This window comes from Pseudorca crassidens, chromosome 1, assembly GCF_039906515.1.
Source record: "Pseudorca crassidens isolate mPseCra1 chromosome 1, mPseCra1.hap1, whole genome shotgun sequence".
Taxonomy (NCBI): domain Eukaryota; kingdom Metazoa; phylum Chordata; class Mammalia; order Artiodactyla; family Delphinidae; genus Pseudorca; species Pseudorca crassidens.
Window position 1 is genome coordinate 63,978,073 of NC_090296.1, and position 25,522 is coordinate 64,003,594.

Here is a 25,522-nt window from a genome sequence, read left to right on the forward strand (position 1 = left end):
TCCTGGACCAGGGCTCAAACCCGTGTCCCCTGCATTGGCAGGCGGATTCTTAACCACTGTGCCACCAGGGAAGTCCCAGGAGTATTATTCTTAAATCTTTATTTTAGATATCAGGGTTTTTCTTTAATTGGGTCTGTTCTACATATCTACTATGTAAATATACAATACCTTTTCCAAATTCCTGTGTCCTATCAGATTTACGACGGATTAGAAGCCAATAGAAGTTGGAAAGTCTGCTTTGCACATTAAGTGATGCTAGGTCTGTCTTTAATTATAAACAGCTGCTAGGATGATTATTATTTTAAAAAAAGACAAGTGTTGGTGAGTATGTAAAGAAATTAGAACCCTTGGACGCCGTTGGTGGGAATGTAAAATGGTGCAGCCATTATGGAAAACAGTAGGGCGGTTCCTCAAAAAATAAAATACAAACACCAAATAATCCAGCAATTCCACTTCTGGGTATTTATCCAAAAGAACTGAAATTAGAATCTCGAAGAGGTATTTCCACTCTCTTGTTAGTGGCAGCATTATTTACAGTAGCCAAGATATGGAAACAACCTAAGTGTCCCCATTAAAGAGGAAACCACTATCTGCAAGTTTGCTTTACGACCATAAGTCTACATTAAACTACAGCATTAAAAAAAATGATGACTGACATTAACATGTGCATGCATAAGTAATAAACCAAACGAAGATATCTATAGTTCAGGCAGCAATTAAAAATATCCAAAAAATGAATTGTATCTCTTTTAGCAAAAGATTTAAGTAATTGTTTCTTTTGGCCTTGGTTAACTTAGCCAACATAGATAGTCCTATTTGCTAATTACAAATTCTTCATGAACGGTACCAGATTTTTTTCTGAAAATTTTATGTAGAAGTGAAGTATAATGTCAGCTCTCAGCTTCCAACTAAGTTTATAACATAAGCTTCCTACTGGCAGTATTTATACACACACACACACACACACACATATATATGGTATTAGTATATAATAGCAGCTCCTCGTTGCCTAAAAAAATCACTATACTCTAGGAGACACAATTACCACCAAGGAAAATATAACTTTAAAACTTCAAAATGGATATTTCAGGAATGAAGCCAAACAAGTTAATTTCATAAACTTTCAAATGATTCTTGAATAAGGAATGTAGGGAAAATTGTTAAATTTAGTCATGGGTTTTCAAATTCCAATAGAGTTCTAAAATTACCTTTTGAGCGAGATTCCTTGTGCTACCTACTGTATTTGCTTTGTTATCTAATACTACCTTACATGTATATAGTTCTTAGTCATTTTTCAATGAGTCTTCATATGTACTATCTTTTCAATCTTCAAAAACAATTCTTAATGTAGATGAGCCAAAGGTTATCTTTTTTTTGTAGTCGTGAGACCTGAAGTGCAGTGGGATTAAGTCGTCAACACAGGGAGATGACTACTCCAGGACTAAGCCAGAACTGAAACCAGCTCTGACTATGCATGCCGCCTCCCAGCGAAGGAAACAGACAGGTTTCTTATCACCCAGGTTTCTTGTCTTAGTTTAGCCTAAAAATTCAAATAAATTCGAAAGACAACATACTATATACAAGGTAATTAACTATTTTAGGAGTGGATATGGACTTACAGCACAACAGCAGGAGGAACTCTGTGGACCCACTACCCAGTGAAACTGGTGAAAATTATTTAAAATAAATTAAACCCTCTGGAAATGGTCCTAAGGATATACTACAAATGAAAAAAAATCTATTCAAGAAAATAAATAAAAATTTGACAAGAAAATGAGAGTATGAAGTAAGTGAACCAAGACCATTGGCCTTCCCGGCAAAGTGAAGTGGAAATTCACTGCCAGACTGGTACAGCTAAGAACACAGGGCTCCTTCTACCCCCAGCTTCCACTGGAGCCCGTGTGCCACAACTAGAGAGAAGCCCACACACTGCAACAAAGAGCCCGTGCGCCACAATGAAAGATTCTCAGCCATAAATAAATAAATATTTTTAAAAACAGGTGGGCTTCCCTGGTGGCGCAGTGGTTGAGAGTCGGCCTGACGATGCAGGGGACGCGGGTTCATGCCCCGGTCCAGGAGGATCCCGCAAGCCGCGGAGCGGCTGGGCCCGTGAGCCATGGCCGCTAAGCCTGCGCGTCCGGAGCCTCTGCTCTGCAACAGGAGAGGCCACAACAGTGAGAGGCCCGCGTACCGCAAGGAGAGAGAAAGGAAAGAAGAGAAAAAAAAAACAGACAAGGGATCTGAATAGGCATTTCTCTAAAGATGATATACAAATGGCCAATAAACAAATGAAAAGATGCTCAATATCACTGGCCACCAGGGAAATGCAAATTAAACCATAATGAGATGCCACTTCACACCCACAAGGACAACTAGAATAAAAAAGATAGTAACAAGTGTTGATAAGGATGTAGAGAAATCAGAACCCTCATTCAATGCTGGCAGTAATTTTAAATGGTGCAGCCACTTTGGAAAACAATTTGGTGGTTCTTCAAATGACTGAATACAGGATTTCCCTGCTATCCATAAGTAGAGCATTCCTATGAAACCTTTCATAACGCAAAACTGTGTAAAGTAAATAAGTGATTACCTTAGGACACATCTTACTAAACAGCTGAACAAAATAAATCGAAACAAAGCACAAATGCTCACAGATACAGTTCAAAGCTATGGCGGCTTGATGCTGTGATGCTGAGTATAGTTCCCCTGGGAAGGAGCTTCAAGGTGCCTCTCTCACTGTTCAGGGTGCCCACCACCTCTACAAGGGCTCACTGTAAAACAAATTCTGGACGCTATTTTTGCTTTTTACCTTTTTTCATAAAAGTGAAAATCCTCTTCGGCTTTCTTTCAGTTAGCGAAAAGAGGTACTAACGTAGGTTTTTCATAAAAGCGAAGTGGTGTATAGCAAACTTTCAAAAAGCAGGGGATACCTGTATAGAGTTATCATATGACCCAGCAATTCCACTCATAGGTACATACCTAAGAGAAATGAAAACATACGTCCACACAAATACTGGTACACAAATGTTCATAGCTGAATTATTCATAATAGCCAAAAGGTAGAAACAACCAAATGTCTCTGACCTGACAAACATGTTATATCAAAAAAAGGAATGAAGTTCTGACACATGCTATAACATGGATAAACCTTGAAAACGTTACGCTAAGTGAAAGAAGCCAGTCACAAAAGATCACATATCATACGAGTTCGTTCATATGAAATGTCCATAATAGGGAAATCAATAGACAGAAAATAGATTAGTGGTCATCAGGGGTTGGGGAGATGAAGGGTAGGGAGTGATAACTAAAGGGTACTGGGTTTCTTTTTGATGTGATGCAAACGTACTAAAAATTGACCGTGGTAATGGTTGCGTCTATCAGTGAATATATTAAAAACCACTTCTGCAAATTTTAAATTGATGAATGTATGCTACGTGGACTGCATCTCAGTAAAGCTTTTTTAAAGAGTAAACCTTTAGGAAAGTAGTAAGGATGCATTTTTTCTATGCAATGTCTTTATTACTGATTCCTATGTAAATAGAGGACTATTTTTGAGACAAAGACTTTTTAACCCATACATATATACACAAATTTATACAGACAAATAAAAACCCCTTCAAAGTAATTTAAAAGAAAGACATTTATTTCAACAATTCTCCCACTGCATGAAACACTTCTACAATATTCTGCATGCATTTGGAATTGCCTTCAGAGTATACTGCACAGTCCTTTGAATATTATCTATAGCAGAGAATCTGGATCTGATATTGCTTTAATAACTAGAATTTATTTAGAACCAAATCTGATGAAAAATTAGTAATAACATTTTTTAAGCCAAATCTAAATTAATAATTCTCTATTCTGCTACTTTGCTTTATTTTCTTGATAGCACTTTCCATAGTCTGATAATTATAGTATATACTTGCTTATTGCCTTTCTGCCCACTAGCATATAAAAGCAGAAATTTATACTGCCCATTGCTGTATCACCAGCACCTAGAAAGTCCATAAATATTTGATCAACTGAACTCTCAAAATGACTACTTAGAAAGGCAACACGTCTTTTAAAAAAATGTACACCGTGTCCCCTGCAAAAAATGTACAGCTAGTCTTATAATTTTACAGTTACATCTTTTTGTTTTGTTTTTGTTTTTTAATTTCTTTTTGGCTGTGTTGGGTCTTTGCTGCTGTGCGTGGGCTTTCTCTAGTTGCGGCCAGCGGCAGCTACTCTTCGCTGTGGTGCACAGGCTTCTCATTGCGGTGGCTTCTCTTGCTGCAGAACATGGGCTCTAGGCACGTGGGCTTCAGTAGTTGTGGCATGCGGGCTTCAGCAGCTGTGGTGCACAGGCTTAGTTGCTCCGTGGCATGTGGGATCTTCCTGGACCAAGGATCGAACCCGTGTTCCCTGCATTGGCAGGCGGATTCTTAACCACTGCGCCACCAGGAAAGTCCCCAGTCACATCATTGATAACTTAGAAATTCTTAAATTTAGCTGGTGAGGGGCTTCCCTGGGGGCGCAGTGGTTGGGAGTCCGCCTGCCGATGCGGGGGATGCGGGGGATGCGGGTTCGTGCCCCGGTCTGGGAGGATCCCACATGCCGCGGAGCGGCTGGGCCCATGAGCCATGGCCGCTGGGCCTGCGCGTCTGGAGCCTGTGCTCCACGGCAGGAGAGGCCACAGCAGTGAGGAGCCCGCGTACCGCAAAAAAAAAAAAAAAAATTTAGCTGATGAGGAACATAAAGTTAAGAACTGTATACCCCTATCTTCTAATGAAAACTTGAGGCAAGATAAAAAAGAACTGACAACTTCTAAGCTTTAAATGGAAACCATCATGGTGGAACAGTCTTTAATACAAAGGGACTGGAACTCAAGTACGCCGTTTAGTGAAATAAATCTTAAAGAAACCTATCCACACTGACAAAAGAACTCTGACACTCAAAAATAAACTATTCAGGCTACTGAAATACAGAAAATACTTCCATCCATATTGTGTAAAAATACTGTTTTCTACCAAAATCATAATGCATAATTTTATAATCAGAATACAGTTTATTTAAACCTCAAAGGTCCCTTCTATTCAATGTTTAAGGGAAAGAGGGACTTCCCTGGTGGTCCAGTGGTTAAGAATCCGCCTTCCAATGCAGGGTACACGGGTTCCATCCCTGGTTGGGGAACTAAGATGCCTCGTGCCACAGGGCAACTAAGCCCTCACATTGCAACTAGAGAGAAGCCAGCATTCCACAACGAAGATCCCTCACAATCAAGACCCGACACAGCCAAAAATATAAATAAATAAATAAATATATTTTTGAAAATGTTTAAGGGAAACAAATCAGTCAAAACAAAACCCACTGACAAAAGGAACATCAGTATCAAACCTACCGGATCAACAGTAGGCAAAACATCTTTCTTCTCCAGGCCATCAACTTCATCTTCATCTGTGCTGTATTCTTCCATTGTTTCACCACTAACAAAGTGGATGACTCTCCTTGGGACTTTCTTCTTTTTTCCTATGACTCCCAGTTCTACATTTTCAAAGCCTCTTTCATTACTCATCTAATGTCAATAATAAATTAAGAAAAGAAGAGTTTCGAGTGAGATTAATTTTCTTTCATGTAACAAAAAAAATTTTTTCGGTTGCTTTATTTTAGGGAATAAAGAAATATAAGCCAATCCTTAAACAGTTTTTAAACAATAAAACAGATCATACACAGAAAAGCACATCAACAGCATAAACGAAGAGTTTAATGAATAGTAAAGCAAACCTCTGCATACTCATTGCCGAGGTTAAAAAACAGAACTTAACCAATTAAACTTTTTAAGTCAAAAGCTAAGAAATCAAGCAACACACTGCAAGTCATAGCAATTCCAATGTCGTATAATATGTGAAGACATGCTGGACATCAATAATTTTAAAGAACAATGCTAATTACGGAGGGATTAATGTGTTGATATATCAAAGGAAAATCATATAGATGCATGTACATATGTTAGATACGTAACATAAAATGTTTGTATAAGGTAACCCTGCTAAGTCTTTGAATTTGAGCCTAGCTACATGTGGGCAAACCAAAACCAGTTCAGCTTAATTCTGAACCTCTCCTTTTCCAAAATGGGAGTCCCGAAGTAAGATGCCTTTTAGGTCCAAGCAGGTACCAAAAATGAGTAAATACTGCTATAGATTAAAAGTAGACTTTTGAAGAAAAGCATGCCACAACCAAAGACATTAAAATTCAAAAAAATTTAAAGCACTGTGCAGGCCAAATAAAACTCATTTGTAAACCAAATCTGGAGAGCAGGCCATCAGTATTCTATATCTGAACTTCTACATTTCTCGGTCACTAATATATAGATGACAACACAGTTTTCCTGCTAGTAAAAAGATTTAACAAATTTTAAAACTATAATAGTCTATGGAATTCTAATTACATCCAAATTTCATTCCAAGGGAAATACTAATTTTACCTCACACATATAGCCAATTTTCCAAACTCATTGCAAATGCATTTTGAGGGAGAGGATGAAGAGCTTTTCCTTGTCTTTTTGCCTCAAGTTTAAATTCCTAAGAAAACCTTTGTTGTATCTTCTTACTAGAAGATTTCAAAAAGCACAGTGCAAATAATTGTAAAGAAAAATCTGGCAACAGTGGTTACCCTTGGAGTTAGGTACAAAGATGGGGGAGGAGGTACAAGTAAAGGAGTGGTCAAGGGGGCTTTTTATTCTTTTTTTTTTTTTTTTTTTTTTTTGCGGTACGTGGGCCTCTCACTGTTGTGGCCTCTCCCGTTGCGGAGCACAGGCTTCGGACACGCAGGCTCAGCGGCCATGGCTCACAGGCCCAGCCGCTCCGCGGCACGTGGGATCCTCCCGGACCGGGGCACGAACCCGTGTCCCCTGCATCAGCAGGCGGACTCTCAACCACTGCGCCACCTATTCTTTTTGTATTTTGTTGTTGTTTTACTTTCATGATGAGAATATGCTCTGGTACAATTTTAAAACTAAACCAAAGCAAAATGATACAGGACTACAGGACTGCCATGATTAGAGTCCATATCAGTGGGATGGTCCAAGATAGTCCAGAGTTCAAAAATTTCATCCTCTATAAGGATTCTTACACTTGTAGATATGCCCACACATAATTTAAACCCACAATTGTTGTTCAACCCTAGAAAAGTTCTTTGAACTGCTTTTGCAGAGATGGAATTGTACTGATAAAAATAGTGTACTAGAATTGCCCAGTTATGCAAGTATATGTAACTTTATTTTTGTGCATTGTTTCCTCTTAATCCTCTAAGGTTCTTCTTAGAAAACAGATATGGCTGTTCTCTGTCCTTCACTTCCCAAAGGTAAGTTTAGTCATTAGCCAGGATTTGAATCCAGGTATATCCAACCCAAAGAACACACGCATTGTTCCATGACACACATGGACATCACTGGCAGCAACTATAACTGCTGTAGAGCAAACTGAGACCATGAAAACCTTGACAGCATGGGCTACCTACGGATCAACCAGAAAAAACAAAAACCACAATTCTCCCTAGCCTGTCCTGAGGTTTCAAACATATCCCAGCCCTTAATAAAGGAACACCAGCCCATTCATTGTGTCCATAAATAAGATGAACAACAAATGGTCCACCCAGGCCATCTTTCTTCTATCACCAGTCCCTAAGCATAGTGAGCCGTTCCTACCCAATCTCATTTTCCCCCTTCATATGAGATTTGGTTTATGGTTGTCCTGACACCAATGTCTCCTTTTGGACCATGACTTTATAGGCAAGGAAAAGTCAGAGGAGCTGGGTTAGATGTCCAGTTGTCATACTAACTGGATGGATCTGATGTGAAAGCAACAGTCCCAGTCAATGAACAGAGCTGAGCCCTTTCACAGTACATCACCCTGCCTTATTCCACTCCCACCCCACCCCCATCAGAGCAAGCAGCTTCTCATTCTCCCTCTACCAATCTCTCACTGGCTTAATTTGTCTTTTCTAAGACACAGGCAAAGGAGAAGGGGCGTCTCTCATTGGGTTCAGTACCTTGTCTTCCTTAGGCAACCTTAATAAATAAAAACATTCTGGCTGGGTCATAATAACAGGAATAAACTTATCTACTAACTCCATTAACTGACTCTTGGCTATATTTTATCCAAAAGGTAAAAAAAAATAATCTACAAAGGTGAAAGCTGGGGCTTCCCTGGTGGCGCAGTGGTTGAGAGTCCGCCTGCCGATGCAGGGGACGCAGGTTTGTGCCCCGGGCCGGGGAGATCCCATGTGCCACGGAGCGGCTGGGCCCGTGAGCCATGGCCACTGAGCCTGCGCGTCCAGAGCCTGTGCTCCGCAACGGGAGAGGCCACAACAGTGAGAGGCCCACGTACCACAAAAAAAAAAAAAAAAAAAGGTGAAGGCTGAAAGGTGATTCATATTTTTCATTCTAATACCAAAGTTATTAGTCAAGTATAAACAAACCTTTGAGTAATATTCTCTATACATAATACGTAAATGGTATTTTATTTGTTCTAATCATCACATTTCATATAAAGATTTTTATTAAAGAAACTTTTATTTAAGAGCTCTCTTTTAAAATTTTAATATTAATTTTTGATACAGTAAACCCCAAGTTTTACATTTATCATCTTACGCAGGACTGAGTAATTTTTCCCATAAAGGACAGATAGTAAATGTTTTATGCTTTGAGGGCCATGTAATCTCTGTCACAACTACTGAACTCTGCAAAAGCAGCCATGGACAATACATAATGAATGGGCTATGTTCCAACAAAATTTTATACAAATCAGTGGCTGGTGGGATCTGGCCCATAGGCTCTAGTTTGTCAACCCCTCATCTTAAAGAACCAGATTGTCAAGTAAAAAAATCTGTGAAAGAATCTATGCCATATGATCACAACCTCTACTTGGCAAAGAGGGGAGTGTGGGGTTAGTTAAGGGAGGTATTGATGGGTAAAACCAACCAGAAAATAATTTGATTCAAAATTTCCAACAATTATAAATGAAAGTTATTCTCTGAATTTGAAAACATTTCATTTTTACAGATAAACAGTCAGCCTGCAGGTCAGAAAATTTTCACTGTCAATCATACAAACTCTACTTCAACAAACTCCAAAGATCTGAAAAGACAATTTCCTAACACCAGGAAATTAGGAGATGCAATGTCAATTAACATTTTATTACATTTTATGGTTAACAGTACTGTAAATCTGCTTATCTTGTTCCTTGGGGCCTGTTTTTAGTGGCAATTTTCTTTTCACATAGCACCCAGAACTTTATAAAAACATGTATGACACTTGGAATTTACTCTGCATCACCTTCCCCAAATAGGTGATCGGCAGAATGGGAGTAGGCACAGCGCGTATCCTTCACTGCTCTATCCTTTAGCCTACAGCTCCTGGCACATCGTAAGTGCTTTGTAGCAGGGGTGCTAAATAAATAAATGAACAAGTAGTACTGAAATTTTAACTCCTTTAATAATATTGAAGCTGAGATTCTGGTCAAAAGTCTAGTCAGATAAGCTGCTGAATGTCCTGGTTTGAGGCCTAATTCTGAGCACAGACCCAAGCTCCTAACTCTTCCTTCCCTACATGACACTTGGGATTTCTCAGTTCTGACAAACCAATGAAGGAGTACAGGATGGCAGCCTCTCCTGCCACCCAAGTCTCCACTTCACTGGCCTCTCCCCTCTTACTGTGGTCAAGTAGGCATAGATTTGGGGTTCCTGGAAATGTCTCTGCTTCAGGAATGTGAATGAGAGAGCGCAAAGGGAAAGTTAGAAAACTGTTTGTATAGTATGAACCCATTTGTGTTTAACAGGAAAGATTATATATGCATAGGCAATCCCAGAAAGAATACACCAGAAACTTAACAGTTACTTTTGGGGAATGTGAATGTGAGAAACGGGTGATGGGAGTATTCCTATGACTTTTTACTTTTTGCTCTATGGCCTTCTTTACGTTTTATTTATTTTATTATTTTTTAACCAAGAGTGTGAAGATAACATATTAGCACTAAGCCACAATAAAGAGCCTCTCTTCAAACAACATTTATCTGGTAAATCAGTATAGGTTTACTTTGCTATTAAAAGACTGAAAGCTGAAGTAGTGATGAAAACAATTATAGTAACAGAAGGAAAAATCAAATGGAAAATACATCAAACGCTGTGGACTAAAAAGGTTCAGTTCAAGTACACCTGTCAACAACAGGTCTCGACTCAACTGAACATAATAAGTGGGCTTCCTAATCAATTAGCATTTTCCCTGAATTCCTTCTTGCAGGTTACCTTCCCCCTTCTTAAGTAGGAGAAAAAACAAGTCCATATAAAGACTAGCCTGAGAAAAAGCTTTTGTTAATGCAAACTACCTCTTATAATATTAGAACTATACTCACATTCGGGCACCATTCTCTAGGAATCTGTAGTTTGGGGGAAATGTCTTACTAACATTCAGGTAGTTAGTCTCAAAAATGAAGCCACTGAAAAGCTTTGTTCTCACTCAGGGTGGGAAGATTTCTACACAGAAGCAACTCAGGTTTTTAACATCAAAACTGTATACTCCTGAGCCGGTTTCAGGTAAAGCCATTTCTTCATTAGTTTTACTTGGCCAAAGATCCTACGCTACTACTTCAGACTACCAAATCCCAACAAAACAAACCTCCAAACCTTACCTAATGCTCTAAACTTATGCTGTCCAATAGAGTAACCACATGGGGCTAATGCTCACTTGAAATGGGGCCAGTTCAAGCTGAGATGTGCTGAAATACACAAAGGATTTCAAAGACTAGTACCACAGAAAGACTGTGAAATATCTCAGTGATAACTTTCATATTAATTGCATGTTAAAATGGTTTTCGACAAAATTGGGTTAAATAAAATAGAATATTAAAATTTCAGTTCATATTAACTACATGTTGAAATATTTTGATAAATTGGGTTAAATAAAATAGAATATTAAAATTAATTTCACCGGTTTCTTTTTAGTTCTTTAATGTGGCTACGAGAAAATGTACAATTTAAAACGCGGCTGGCATTATATGTCTATTGGACAGCGCAGCTCTGAGCCTTAGTTACCTCCCTGGTGAAATGGGGATAACTCACACCTCATGCAGAAGTTATAAGGATTAAGTGGTGCGGGGGGGGAAGCCTGTAAACGCATAGCACCCAGTTGCTATTTGCTAACCAAAGGGCAGATGCCAAGTCAGGCACTCCCACAAGGAGAGACTGAGAAGTGATCGCAGCCGGCGTCACCTGGCTTCCAGCTACTCCAAGGACAGCCTTTCGGGGACACGCCTTCCTTCTCGCGCTCGCAGACCCGAAGCTGCAACCTCACCCCTCGAAATCCGAGGCCGCCCCGGAGTCTGCGGCGCTGTCAGAGGAGGCGATGCCCAGCGGCGCTCCGACTGCGGTTCGTCCGCCCCTTCCCTCAAGCCGACGCTCGGAGCCGGGGACACCTCGAAGAGGAGCCCCGGGACGCACCTCCGGCGGGCGGCCTGCTCGAAGGAAGGCCGGGCAGGCCAAAAGGGCAGGCGGCAGGCGAGGCAGACAGGAAGCTGGGCTCTCCCGGCCTCAGCCTCGGCGGCCGCTCCTACCTGCTGTGTCGATTCCCTGAACGGAGCGGCGGCCGCAGCTCCCGAGGCAACCCCTGCTTCTCCTCCCTCTGCACGGCTCACTGGCTTCCGGTCCATCGTTGTCGCCACCACAGGACTGCAGGCGCTGGCGAGATACAAAGTAATGGCCGATAAGCCCGCTTCCATTCTCCGCGTCCCCGCCCAGGCGCGGACCGAACCCGCTGTCAGGAAGTGGGACTCACCGGCAGCGCCAGCCTAGCGCCGAGCCCGGCCAAGCCACTGCTTGAGGGACGGGACGGGACGGGGCGAGGCGAGGCGGGGCGGGGCGGGGCAGACCTGGGGGTGGGGCAGGCCCGAGGGGCGGGGCCTCTGGCGTCCCGCCCACCCGGCTCAGCTCCCGGGGCTCGGCTGAGCACCGTCTGGACTGCACAACTCCCGGCTCCTGCGGGGCGGGACGGGACGGGACGGGGCGGGGCCTTCTGCAGTACAATTTCCGGCCCGGCCCGCGTCCCGAGCTCGCAGACTGGCACCACCAGTGACGTCATGCCTCGTACCTGTACCGGGAAGCCGGCTTCTGGATCTTGGCTCAACCGCTCACCAGCTGCATCCTGGGCAGTCACCTCCCAGACTTTGGTTTCTGCACTGTGAAATGAGAACGGCTGCGTAGTGTGCTTCAAAGCCTTGTGACGAGATGTGGTTGCTGAAAATATATTTTTTAATGAACGGCTCATGCTACTTATTCCATTTCTCATGTGGATGACAGTCTAGTCAAAATACCCTTGAAATAAGAGCCTCAAAGGCGAATTTTGCTTTTTCACCTGTCTGAAGTACTTAAGTATATGTAACTGTAGAAAAAGTTAAGTGAGACCTGAAGGAGAGCAGAGGGCTAGCAAGCTTCCATTTTAACAAATGTGAGGAATAATTTATTATCTGTTGTGTGTGTGTGTGTGTGTGTGTGTGTGTAAGAGGGAACATTTCAGACTTTTCCGATTTTTCCCAGTGTTCAACCAAATAAAAAAGTCATGATTGCAATGATTATTGCATTACTCTAGTTGGAACATTTCCATGTAAATGGTCTTTAATTGTAGTTTTAGTATGAGCGTTTTCAGGCAATTTGCACTAGTTGTAGAGGTCAAAAATAAAATACATTCTTTTGGCCGTGGAGGAGGGGCTTCATTCGATACCCTAGATTCCATTTTCATGCCAGGCAAATTCATAAATGCTCCCCAGAGTTATGGCCCAGCATATCTTCTATTCAGTGTGGCAACAGCAGGCCCAACACCCATACAACCTTAATTCTTCCTTTCTCTCCTGTGCAAAAGGTATTTTTCCTTACTCTCTGCTTAGTATTTTTGTACACTTTCTATCCTGCATATGACTATGATAACCTAAAAACCAAACTGAAAACCTTAAAAACAAAAGTTGATTATTTGAAAGCCATCTATATATTTTTAATTGGATGGAAATTCATAATGTATATTCTGGTAATAAAATCAAACTAGCTTGTTGCCAAGGTTCACAAGTGCTGTCTAGTGACATTAGCATGGGATTGAGACAATCCAAAACAGCAAAAACTGCATAAGTTGAAAAGAAAAATAAAGAACCAATTGTTAAAGCCTTCATGAATTGGCTTTCATAAACAAGACAGTTCTACATTACAAGTATTCAAAAATCCCTTTCCTTTCACTGGCAAGAAGGATAGTCAACAGCTTTTATCATTAAAAATTAGTGGAATGTTTATAAATGCATGACTTTATTTTGCAAAAATGGCAATTAAATATCGAATTACAATTTTCACTGCTGAGGCAGAACTTATTTTCATGGTTTACAAGTACATTTCTTAGTTTACTGAAAATTCAAAATGCAAGTCACATTCCAGCATGAGCCAGAAGTATTTCCTAAGAAGAGTTATTTTTTAACACAAATATCCAATTGAAGAGCAGTCTTTTGCAAACAAACAACTCATAGCAACAGAAAAGCATAGAAATTCTAATGGTTTTATTTTGGGCATTGACATTTTTGTCATTGTTTCCAGACTGTCACAGATCAACTAAAAGTGGACAACAAAGCAACATGCCAAATCATTCTCTCTTTCACTTTGTAGTATAAGTTGTACTGTATTACTATGACAAAAAATAAATTCAGGTATTACTATAATTTACTTGAAAACCTAACTGTTACCTAAATTTAGTTATCTAATGATCCATATAGAGCTAAAAAGGTAAATTTAGATCTACCTATTTCTGTGAATGGCTGGGACAACAAAGCTGAATAAAATTCAGTAACGAAGAGAGTCCATCAAATAAAAAACAAGACTTTCATATATATTTTAGTAGAGAATATTTTTAAGGTTAACCCACTCCACAAATAGGGAGATATGGTTTCATAATCAATCATGTGTAAGGAAAAATGTTAAAAAAAAAAGGTGTTAAAAATAAAAATGCACTTTAGGTTGATTTAAAGCAATGGCCACTCCTGATTTGGTCAATTTGGCTAATTAGCTGTCTAAAACAAACACACAGAGAAATGCAAGACCACTAAAATCGTGAATTTGCAGCTGCAGCATCTGACCACTGCCACGCAGCAGCTACCTCAACGGAAAGACCAAAATTCTCTTCAGGGTTCCTTCTAAGCCCAGGTCCCTGCCACTATCATAAGTGGCCTGGCCACTGGAAGAATTGCCCAAAGTTAAAAAGAAGGCCCTATTCGCAGCCCAAAGCCACTCACTCTGACCCTTTTCATGAACTTTCTGAGAAATTTGAGAAGCACCCCCCTTTTGTAGACACATGGTGCTCTGAGGAAAGTGTTGGGATCTTCCTGGTACTTCCACTAACACCATTGGGAGAATTGGACTTTTTTTTTTTTAATATAGGATCTGAAGCTATTACCACTCTTGTGGACACAGGAACAACTTTGTCTGTCTTGAACCCCACCAGCCTCAAGGCGCTCTTCCTCATAGTACTGAAATTGTCCAAATAGTGTGAGTTCCCAACACGGTTATGAAGGTAACCAAGTTGGCCCCCTTGCCTTTTTTTTTTTTTTTTTTTTTGGCTGCCTTGGGTCTGTGCAGTTTTTCTCTAGTTGTGGCACATGGGGGCTACATTGCAGTGGTTCCTCTTGTTGTGGAGCACGGGCTTCAGTAGCTGTGGCTTGCGGGCTCTAGAGCGCAGGTTCAGTAGTTGTGGTGCACGGGCTTAGCTGCTCCATGGCATGTGGGATCTTCCTGGACCAGGGCTCGAACCTGTGTCCTCTGCATTGGCAGGCAGATTCTTAACCACTGTGTCACCAGGGAAGTCCCCCCCACTCCTTGCCTTTTGAGATAGGTTCTTTGCAGGGAACTCATCAGTTCCTTCTTGTTCCTTCTGTCCCAGTACACCTTTTGGGCCAAGATCTCCTGGAAAAATTACAGGCTAATATTTCCTTTTCCCAAAAAGGAGAAATACACTTGCAATCGACTCCTCAAGGTCTACTTCCAGCTCTAGTCCTGATATTGAGATTCCCCTCCTTGCTTCTGTCTTGTCAATTCCCAATCACAAGGACTTGTTAGATTCTGTTCCTTCTACCTTACGGTCTACCTCTTCAAATGACATAGAACACATTCATTAGGTGCTATCAATTAGGATCCAGGTAGATCCTAATAAACCTTTGCCTCACCTCAACAGGTCTCAGGCCTGAGGCCCTAGAATGAATTCGTCCCACTGTCAAGGCACACTTCCACAAGGGCCCCGTAATCCCATGCACCAGTCCATGTAGCGCACCAATCCTTCCCATGGGCAAATCTCATGGCCAAGGTTGGTATTTTGTTCAAAATCTCTAATCTGTAAACAATAGTGTCATATCACATTACCCCACAGTCCCCAACCCTCACACCACCCCCAGTTTAATTCCTCTGAGCACACAGTTCTTTACCGTCATAGATTTACGTAGTGCTTTCTTCAACATTCCTGTCCATCCAGATAGCCAATACCTGTTTGTCTTTACTTGGGAAGGACATCAATATACTTGGACCACTATGCCTCACGGCTACACAGAAAACCCTACTTACTCTTCACAGATATTGAGACAAGACTTGGCCAATGTGAATTTTGCCCACAGCTCTACTTTACTTCAATATGTTGATAACCTTTTGTTACGTTCCCCTACTGAGGAAGCACGCCTCAAGGACAGCCTATACCTCCTCACTCAGCTAGCACACAAAGGCATAAGGTCTCAAGGAAAAAGCTCCAATCTGTTCAAACCCAGGTAAGATACTTGGGTCATTTGCTAACCCCTCAAGGGCTAACACTGGATCCTACATGTGTCCAGGGCATATCTCAGTTTCCCGCTTTATGCCACCAAGTGCCAGTGAGATGCTTTTTCTTGGGCTAACAGGCTATTGCAGAGTTGGGTTCCTAATTTCTTCTTGTATGAACAACTCATTTTTCCCTTCTAAAGGATAGAGGCCTGATCCTCTTGTTTGGAATAATGAGGCTGAATCAGCTTTTCAAACTTTAGACACTCGGTTGGCCACAGCCCTTGCTTTAGGACACCCTAATTATTCTCTTCACTTTCTATTCATTCATGAAGTTAGCAGGAAACATCCTTGGAGTGCTCATTAAGCCCATGGGGGCAAACAGAGACCTACTGGGTTTTAGAGACAGTTGAACCCTATAGATCAAGATCTTCCACCTTGCCTCCAAGCAATAGCAGCCACTGCTGCCCTTCTGCAGGCTACAGAAGAGACAGCTATGGGGTCTCCCTTACAGGTGTTTGTCCCTCACTCTATTGAGGCACTCTTGAAGTCATATCACACACACTTATCTGCTAGCTGACTGATGTCCTGTGAAATCTTGCTTTCCTCTCCAAATGTCACTTTGTCTCATTGTAACTCCCTAAATCCTGCTACCCTCTTACCATCAGCAACAGATAAAATCTCACATGATTACATAACCACAACTGATCTTTTGACTAGTCCGTATCCAGATTGCAAGAAACACCTTTAGACAACCTTGACATTTCTTGGTTTATCTATGAAATACTGCTGGACAACTGAAATCTGGATATGCTATCACTACTCCCTTCACTATAACAGAATCCAATGCTCTGCCCCTCAGTTTCTTCAACCCAACAAGCTGAACCATACACATATTTGCACCTGCACTTTGCCCTCTGGCAAATGTGCTAACATTTACACTGATAGCAGGTATGTCTTTGGAGTAGCTCAGGATTTTGGAATGCTTTGGAAACAGAGAGGTTTCTTGAGCTCAGGGGGAAATGAAATTGAAAACGGGCCCCTTTGTTAAGGTTTTGCTAGATGCAATCTTGCTGCACAACAATTGGCAATAAGTTGCAGGGCATTCCAAAGACAACACTGAGGAAGGAAAGGGAAACTGACTGGCCGACAGAGTTGCTAAGGCCGCAGCATTACAAGATTCAGGCTTCATAAAGAAACCTCCTCCCATTGGTCACTCTATTCACACCAAGTTAACTATATACTACTTGGAAGGACACCCAACATTTAAAAGATATTATCAACTCCAAATGGATTAAAGGCCTAAATGTAAGACCAGACACTATAAAACTCTTAGAGGAAAAAGAAGGAAAAACAGTCTTTGACATAAATCACAGCAAGATCTTTTTTGACCCATTCCTTAGAGTAATGAAAATAAAAATAAACAAATGGGACCTAATTAAACTTAAAAACTTTTGCACAGCAAAGGAAACCATAAACAAGATGAAAAGACAACCCTCAGAATGGGACAAAATATTTGCACACAAAGCAACTGACAAAGGGTTAATCTCCAAAATATACAAACAGCTCATTCAGCTCAAAATTAAAAAAACAAACAACCCAATCAAAAAATGGGCAGAAGACCTAAATAGACATTTCTCCAAAAATGGGCTGAAGACCTAAATAGACATACAGATGGCCAAGAGGCACACGAAAAGATTCTCTACATCATTAACTAGTAGAGAAATGCAAATCAAAACTACAATGAGTTATCATCTCACACCAGTCAGAATGGCCATCATTAAAAAATCTACAAACAATAAATGCCAGAGAGGGTGTGGAGAAAAGGGAACCCTCTTGCACTGTTGGTGGGAATATAAATTGATACAGCCACTGTGGAGAACAGTATGGACCTTCCTTAAAAAACTAAAAATAGAACTACCATATGACCCAGCAATCTCACTACTGGGCATATACCCTGAGAAAACCATAATTCAAAAAGACACATGTACCCCAGTGTTCATTGCAGCACTATTTACAATAGCCAGAACATGGTCCATCAATGTCCATCAATAGAAGAATGGATAAAGAAGGTATGGTACACATATACAGTGGAATATTACTTAGCCATAAAAAGGAACGAAATTGGGTCATTTATAGAGATGTGGATGGACCTAGAGTCTGTCATACAGAGTGAAGTAAGTCAGAAAGAAAAAAAACAAATATCGTGCATTAACACATATATGTGCAATCTAGAAAAATGGTACAGATGAACCTATTTGCAGGGCAGGAATAGAGACACAGACACAGAAAACGAATGTGTGGGCCTGGGGTGGGCGTCAGGGGGGTGGGATGAATTGGGAGATTAGGATTGACATATACACACTACCATGTGTAAAATCATTAGCTAGTGGGAACATGCTGTACAGCACAGGGAGCTCAGCTTGGTGCTCTGTGATGACCTAGATTGGTGGGATGGGGTGGAGTGGGAGGGAGGTCTACGAGGGAGGGGATATATGTATACATGTAGCTGATTCACTCTGTTGTACAGCAGAAACACAACATTGTAAGGCAACTATACTCCAATTAAAAGAAAAAAAAGATATTATCAGAGATGGGCAAGTGAATGCTACAGCTAAGGAACAGCAGAGGTGGGTTTCTGATGGATGCATACTTGACCAGCATCCTGGGCTTTGATATGGGCCAAACAGCTACCCTGCTCTTTCTGGTGTCACTCAACAAACCATCTTAAAATTAATACATGAAATGACTGATTAAAGAACTGATAAAATGATAGCCTGGGGAAAACAATACTTTTGGAAACCTCCCACAGTAGCGACTGAAATATGTCAAAGGTATCAGATCATCCGAAATATGACCCAGGAAAACCTATTCATATTCTCAAGGCCACTTTCCTTTATCTCTTGGTTCCTTTGCTATCTGGCAATGGGATTTTATCGAGCTGTCTCTCTCTCAAAGATACAAATACGTTCTTGTGACGGTTTGTATGTATTCCCATTGAGTGGAAGCCTTTCCTTGCAGATGAGCAACCACCCTTGCAGTGGCCAAAATATTGTTGGAAAGGATTAGTTCTACTTGGGGAATTCCCTTGGAATTACATAGTGATAAAAGTAGCCATTTCACTGGACAAATTCTAAATGCTGTTTGTGAAATCTGGTCTATACTACAACATTTCTACTGCGCCCATCATCCTCAGTCCTCTGGTCTAGTGTAAAGAACCAATAGCATAATCAAAACACAATTGGCAAAACTCTCTGAGGCTATAAGTCTTCCTTGGTCTAAATTACTACCCATAGTTTTATTAAACTTAAGATCTACACCCTTTGGAAAATACAAGTTGTCACCATTTGAAATAATTACTGGAACACTTAGGATTCTTGACTCAGGGCTATACGAGCCCCTTCTAGTCAAGGGAGATCTTTTACATTATTGCCAAAGTCTCATTAAGACTAAAGAAAAATGAGCACCTGGTTGAAAAACCTTTACACAGTAAAGCGCTCCTGGGATATCAAGACCTAGAACATCACAATTTACAACCAGGGGACTATGTTTATTGGAAAAGACATCTTTTAAAGGATTCCTTGCAGCCCAGGTGGAAGGGACCCTATCAGGTACTCTTAACCAACCTCTGTGCCAATAAAGGCATTGATTCTTAGATTCAGGTTTCTCATTTCAAAAAGGCTTCCCCACCTGAATGGGCCTCTGAAACAGTTGGAGACCTCAAGCTGAAACTGACCCAAAAGTGAAGCAAATGACACCTAATATAGACAACTCTCCCAAGACTCCATGATCACCATTAATGAAATCTCTCTTCTTACCTTTGTTCTAATTGCCATTATCACAGAGTTGCTATGTCTCCTTTGATATGTAGTAATTGATGATATAGCAACTTGCCACTCTCCTTCTTATACTCCTTATAGACACATGCTCAAGGAGTGAAAATTTTCATGCATGGGTGTTGCTTGCAATGAAAGTTTAAAAGAAATGACCCAGGTCCTTTGGTCCCTTAAGTTTGACTATGAAGGACTGGAGAATTGAACTTCTGAGACTCCTCCTTTTGGTTTCAGGTTTATTAATGTTCTTAGCCCTACTACATACAGTGGGCATCCTCCTTTGGCAGTAATTCTATGAAAACCATGTATCTTGCCAGAACTCTCCTGGGAAAAAGCCTCTGGCTCCAATTCTTGGCCATTCAACTAATCTATTCAGCTTAGGATTCTTTCTTTAACCAAGGCCATGAGCCACCCTTTCTCCTCTTTATATTAAAATGGCTGATTTTACTTGGATAGTTCTTTCATTAGACTTCTGTTATTATTCTTTCTTAAAATCCACCCAGAACCTTATGCCTGGAAGAGTAATGCCCTAGTTTGCAATTCCCAAAGTCTAGCCACTGGAGGAAATCTAAGATTGTTGGCTATGCCATTGGCACCCCAAATCACTTACCAAACACTGGGATCCCCTTGCCTTAGCTATCTCCAAGCTTACTAATATCCCTCCACCATGTCCTGTTCAGAATTCATCTATTCTCCCAGCATACCATGTTTGCCTACTTGAATTCACAGCTCCTTTTTCCTGTTTGGTCAATAGAATCAGACAAAACCCCCAATAGTTCTTAGGAACAATTTGTTCCAACAGTACCCTGCGGTTACCCAGAAACATTGGCTCTCAACTTTACCTTGCTGTGCAACAGAATATGTCCTCATGATGACCCTCCACATATCCCATCAAGGAAGGCTACTAGGCTGCTCAAATATAACTGACCAAGGGTTTAATTTCACCTTGACAACTCCTTTCTTTGTGCCCCATCTGCTATATCTTTGTAGTTGGAAGATGACCTGCCTCAACAGCCCTAGCCCCAGCTTCTCAATGTCCCCTAGGATTTTTAATGGCCCCTTTGACTGTATTAAATTCTCCAGAAATTACCGAATAGCACACATGCTCTACTTCCTTCCTCTGCTGAGAAATCTCTTCTTAGGGATTTCAGAAATATCTAAGAATTATATTCCCCAAGTGGAGGATTGGAACCCTTGACAAATTGGTTCGAAATCTCTCTGCCACCATAGCAGACATAGCTGATGCCACAGTCATAGCATTAAGTGACCAAGTTAACTCCCTAAACTCACTTACTCATGTTATATTAGATAACTGATTTGTCTTAGACTACCTTCTGGCAGAACATGGAGGTATCTGTGCCATCTTAAATGCCACCTGCTGTACTTGGATAAATACTTCTGATATAGTAGAAACTCTGAGGTCCTACAAAAGAAACCCGCTTGGCTTCACTCTGATACCCTTAACACTCCCCTAATGTTTGTTCAGCTGTTTGCCCTCAAACATTGGATCTTGGTTCAGAACTGTTCTGCAAACTGGGTTATTGCTCTTAATAGCTGTTAGCTTCTTTATGTTGATAAAGTCCTTGCTTAAATTGATTACTTCCATACTTAACCATTCTTCTGCTTGGTTAAGGCTCACACAGACCACTATGCTTGAGGCAGCACAATATCATGATGCCGCCAATGATTTTCCTGATCCATTTATTGACTCTTACACCCAACCCCCACTCTGAGGAACATGATGAATCCAGAACAGGCAACCAAGCCACTCCAGCTATGTGGGACTAAAAGTTGCCCTGGTGATATTTTCTCCAGGAAAAATCATGAGCAAAGGGGGGAAATGTGAAAGGAACAATGGCATAAATGACTGAGACGTGCCCCGAGGAGCTCCAGGTTCACTGCCCACGCTGAACTTTTGCTGAACTCTCTAAAATAAAATTGTTGATATTGGCTGAGTTGCCAAAAGGAAAAAACAATCCTGAGAACTGTACTTTTTCTGGACTGAGGAAACCATACCTTTCCCTAGTAACAGATGAGATGCGCTTGATAACCCAATTGTGTATATAGAGTAAATTTACCCTCCAATCCAAGTTCTTGGTAAACTATAAGAAGGAAACTGTAAAAAATCAAAGGACACACATCAACTGAAGGGCTTCACACTCCCTATATTTCCTATCAAATGGAATGTCAAGAAACAGGTGGGTATTTCTTGTACCACTTCTGTCAGACATAAAATTCTGAACCACTTAATTGATTCCCAAAGTCAGAAACTTGGGGAATTTCTGGTCCATGAATATATCCAGTAACAACCCTTACCTCTTTTGGGTTACCTCTTTAATTTCCCTCATTCTATTTTAAAATCAAAAAAGCAAACAAGCAAGATACATAAATTATGCAGATATGCAGACATTACACAGGACTTTTCCCTGGAAGGTCACAAAACTTTTGCGTGTGTTGTTTAAGAAAAATAGACCATAATTACAGGATATTACTCACTTCTGCTTCCCATGAGAAGAAAGTCTTTATGTCAGAGTAGTCTCAGGCCCCACGTAGGGGATTTTCTTAGTGTCAGACTCATCTAAATTATCTCTCCTACAAACAGGTACTGCTGTGCAATTTCTTGATTGTCTTTCCATTTATGATCCAACTGGTACAAGAAATGCATTGTTGGGTCTCCCTGGTGGCGCAGTGGTTGAGAGTCCGCCTGCCGATGCAGGGGACACGGGTTCGTGCCCAGGTCTGGGAGGATCCCACATGCCGCGGAGCGGCTGGGCCCGTGAGCCATGGCCGCTGAGCCTGCGCGTCCGGAGCCTGTGCTCCGCAACTGGAGAGGCCACAACAGTGAGAGGCCCGCGTACCGCAAAAAAAAAAAAAAAAAGAAATGCATTGTTTTAGGCTAATGAGAGAAACTTTTAAGCCAAATGAAGCTAAAAGATCTATATGCACTTCAAATAATGATTTTGAATGAAGAGAAAGAAAAGTAATGAGAGTTGCAAACAGTAGCATAGGCATGCCAACCTCAACAGCTTGTATGCACCACATTAATACTACCAAAGGAAATGTGCCATAATTTACCAGCTTCCTTTAAAAGCATCCAAAAATTACTTTGTACTCAATACGCCCATATTACAGACAAGAGGTCAGTAGAGAAGGATAGGCACTAGAGGCTTGGGTTAGCAATTACTCAACAATGAGCACAAATAAATTGTTATCTACCCCTAATTGCAAAGTGTTGGGAAAAGACTCATAGCAAAATTTCACATCACATCAACAAGTCACAGACTATACAGGTGATCTAGAAGTAAAATTTAAATTAATACCTCAAAATTTGAGATATAAATCCATCATTCCTGTAACTCATGGCTCAGAAGCAAAAAAGGCATTAGGTTTAACTGTAATGCAATAGCTTAATGTTCAGAGCATGGTAACTGGAGTTTAGAGCAGAATTTTGAAGATGACTACGTTTCTAATCCAGTGAATGCCAGCAATGAACAGAAACAGATTTGAGCTGTGATGATGGCTTCCTAGTTTTGAATATGCACCTTACTTGGCTTTATTAATAATTATTGCCAGGTTTTAAGGAAGATCAAAACTTATTTACATTTAGTTGTTATTTAGCCATGGTTCTCCCTGGCTCATTCAAATCCTGTGGTTGCTATTATTTTTTATTATAGTAAAATACTTGCTTTTACTGCATACACAACCAACAAGCTGAAATTCCTTCACATTTATTTTAAACACTTTGTTCCATTTTTTACTCAAATTTTTGTTTATATGTACTAAAGCTACCTGTAAAAGAAAATCATTCAATTTTATTTTATATTATGGTTTACTTTTCAGAACCTCTACATTCACTGACATAAGGTATTAATAATATAGTAATTTTCCAACATTAATATGCATGACGAAACTTTAGTTCTAGTAAATTTCCTGGTCTTATTGCCTTCTCTATATCAGTATTTTTGATAACAATACATTTATTTTTAGCTATGTGCGTTATATGTCTATTCAAGGTTAGTACAATATTACTACATATCAGAACTTAGGACTTCTCACATTATGACACACTGTATTTATTTGAACAATATAATGGTTTATGTAACACACTTTGAAATTGCTTTTACTACATGATGAAAAGTAATTATTTTTTTCCAAAAAATTCCTCCATAAAGTTGCGATGCATTGTGTATACACCTTATATTTTACATGCTAGCAAATACGATACTTTCAGAACACTGACATCCATCAGATTAAATTATTAATTTGCCTTTTCTAGGTATTGTAGTTTTCTGATAATTAAGTTCTGTTTGGTTTTGTTTTAAAATTACATAAGCATTGTAAATGCAAGAAATTATACCTAATTTTATGTTTGTACATATTTAAGTAACATTATAATAAAATCCAAGAAGAATGCAATGTTGTATGATATTAGATCTAGTTAGTGCTCTAAGTTGGAAATATAACATATATCAAAAAGCTAAGGAACTAATTTTAACAACAGTGAAAAATAAAAGGACATTTGTTCAAATTATTAAAAAATTTAATTCTGGTATATAGTACTTACGCTTTCAAAAAATGAGTACTTTGATAGAAACTGTGAGAAATGAAAGATAGCTTTTGTAACTAAAAAGATGCCAGGTTGAGGAATTAATGGAATCAGAATTTCAGAGAACATCCCCAATTTCCTCATTTTATAGAAGAGACAAGAGAAACAGAAGCTGAACTACATGTTCTGGACCTTTAGTTGTCCTTTGCCACTGTTATTTTTGCTTCTGAAAAATATAATTTGCATCACACCCAAAAATACTAACAACAATGCCCAAAGCCATACAGTTTGGCCAAGTGTCTCATTTCCTTTTTTGGTCAAAATGAAAAAGTGGCACCCTGAGGATAGAAATCACAAAAATGCATGCCCAGAAAAGGTGGTATGCATCAGTTTAATAAGAAACTAATTTGGAGAACAATATTTTCTCTATTGTCAAATTTCTGTAGCTGGACCTTGTGATGACATTTCTGCAGAACACAAGATACGTAATTTTTACAGGGTATACAAATATTTTATAGAGATATTAAAGTTTTTGGCTGGTGAAAATTATTTGGTGGGATATAAAATCTTTGCCCAAATAAACAAGAAAATCGGTTGCATTCTCTATGTAATTATTTTCTGAAGATAGTTTGGATTTTAAGACCCTTTTAAAACACTTGAGTTATAAAAAATTAATACTATAAAAACTAGCTATTTCTTTCACTCTCTTCTACTTCTACAAATCAATTCTTTGCTGAAGATCAGTTCATCCTAGTTCAAAATCAGTTCACCCTAGTTCAAAATACACTGTTATACCACATCCATTATCTTCATGATGTCAATGAGTAGGTATAATAATTATTCTAGTATTTTAAATGAATTCCATAACTTACTGAAAAGCCATTGTCCTAATTGAACTATGCATCCAAAGTAACAACCACCAAGTCAATCTTGTCATGGTCTCATTATTTTTAATATATAATAGTGACAGCCTAATATTTGCAGTTATATTCCCATTAGGAGGTCTATACATTAGCTATTATCATCAAAGTATATCAATTTCTTCAAGCAGATTTTTGGTATGTAAGAAACATAACAAACTTGGCTTTTCAAGAAAATCAAATATTGCCGTTAAGGCTTCAAAAATATGAGGTAAAAAAATGCAAGTTATATACAAAGCATTAAATTGTGAACTGTAACCAAATTCACAATTTCCATTTAAATGGCAGACCTAAGATTTTCTATGGCAAAATTATCTTGATTATTCCAAGTTAAACAAAAATTCCTAATACTAATGGTTAGGTTACTCTATCATATGTCCCAATAAAGGTACACTTATGAGAATAGTTTTAAATATTAGCTTCTCTGT

The 25,522-nt window shown here is 39.9% G+C and overlaps 1 protein-coding gene across 5 annotated transcripts in view; it reads right to left on the minus strand.

Annotated features, from left to right (window-relative positions):
- The window catches only part of LOC137224717 (signal recognition particle subunit SRP54), an 86,334-nt gene that overhangs the window by 16,084 nt on the left and 44,728 nt on the right, over positions 1-25,522 (minus strand). For 3 of the 5 annotated variants that reach the window (XM_067737566.1, XM_067737559.1, XM_067737556.1), the window contains exons 1-2: positions 11,586-11,800; positions 5,381-5,554 (exon numbers count right to left, since the gene is read on the minus strand). The exons of 1 other annotated variant lie outside the window; for it this stretch is intronic. In XM_067737566.1, the coding sequence (XP_067593667.1) occupies positions 5,381-5,554; positions 11,586-11,750 (339 nt within the window). In that variant the 5' untranslated portion in view covers positions 11,751-11,800. One more of the 5 variants, XM_067737575.1, reaches the window with a different exon arrangement.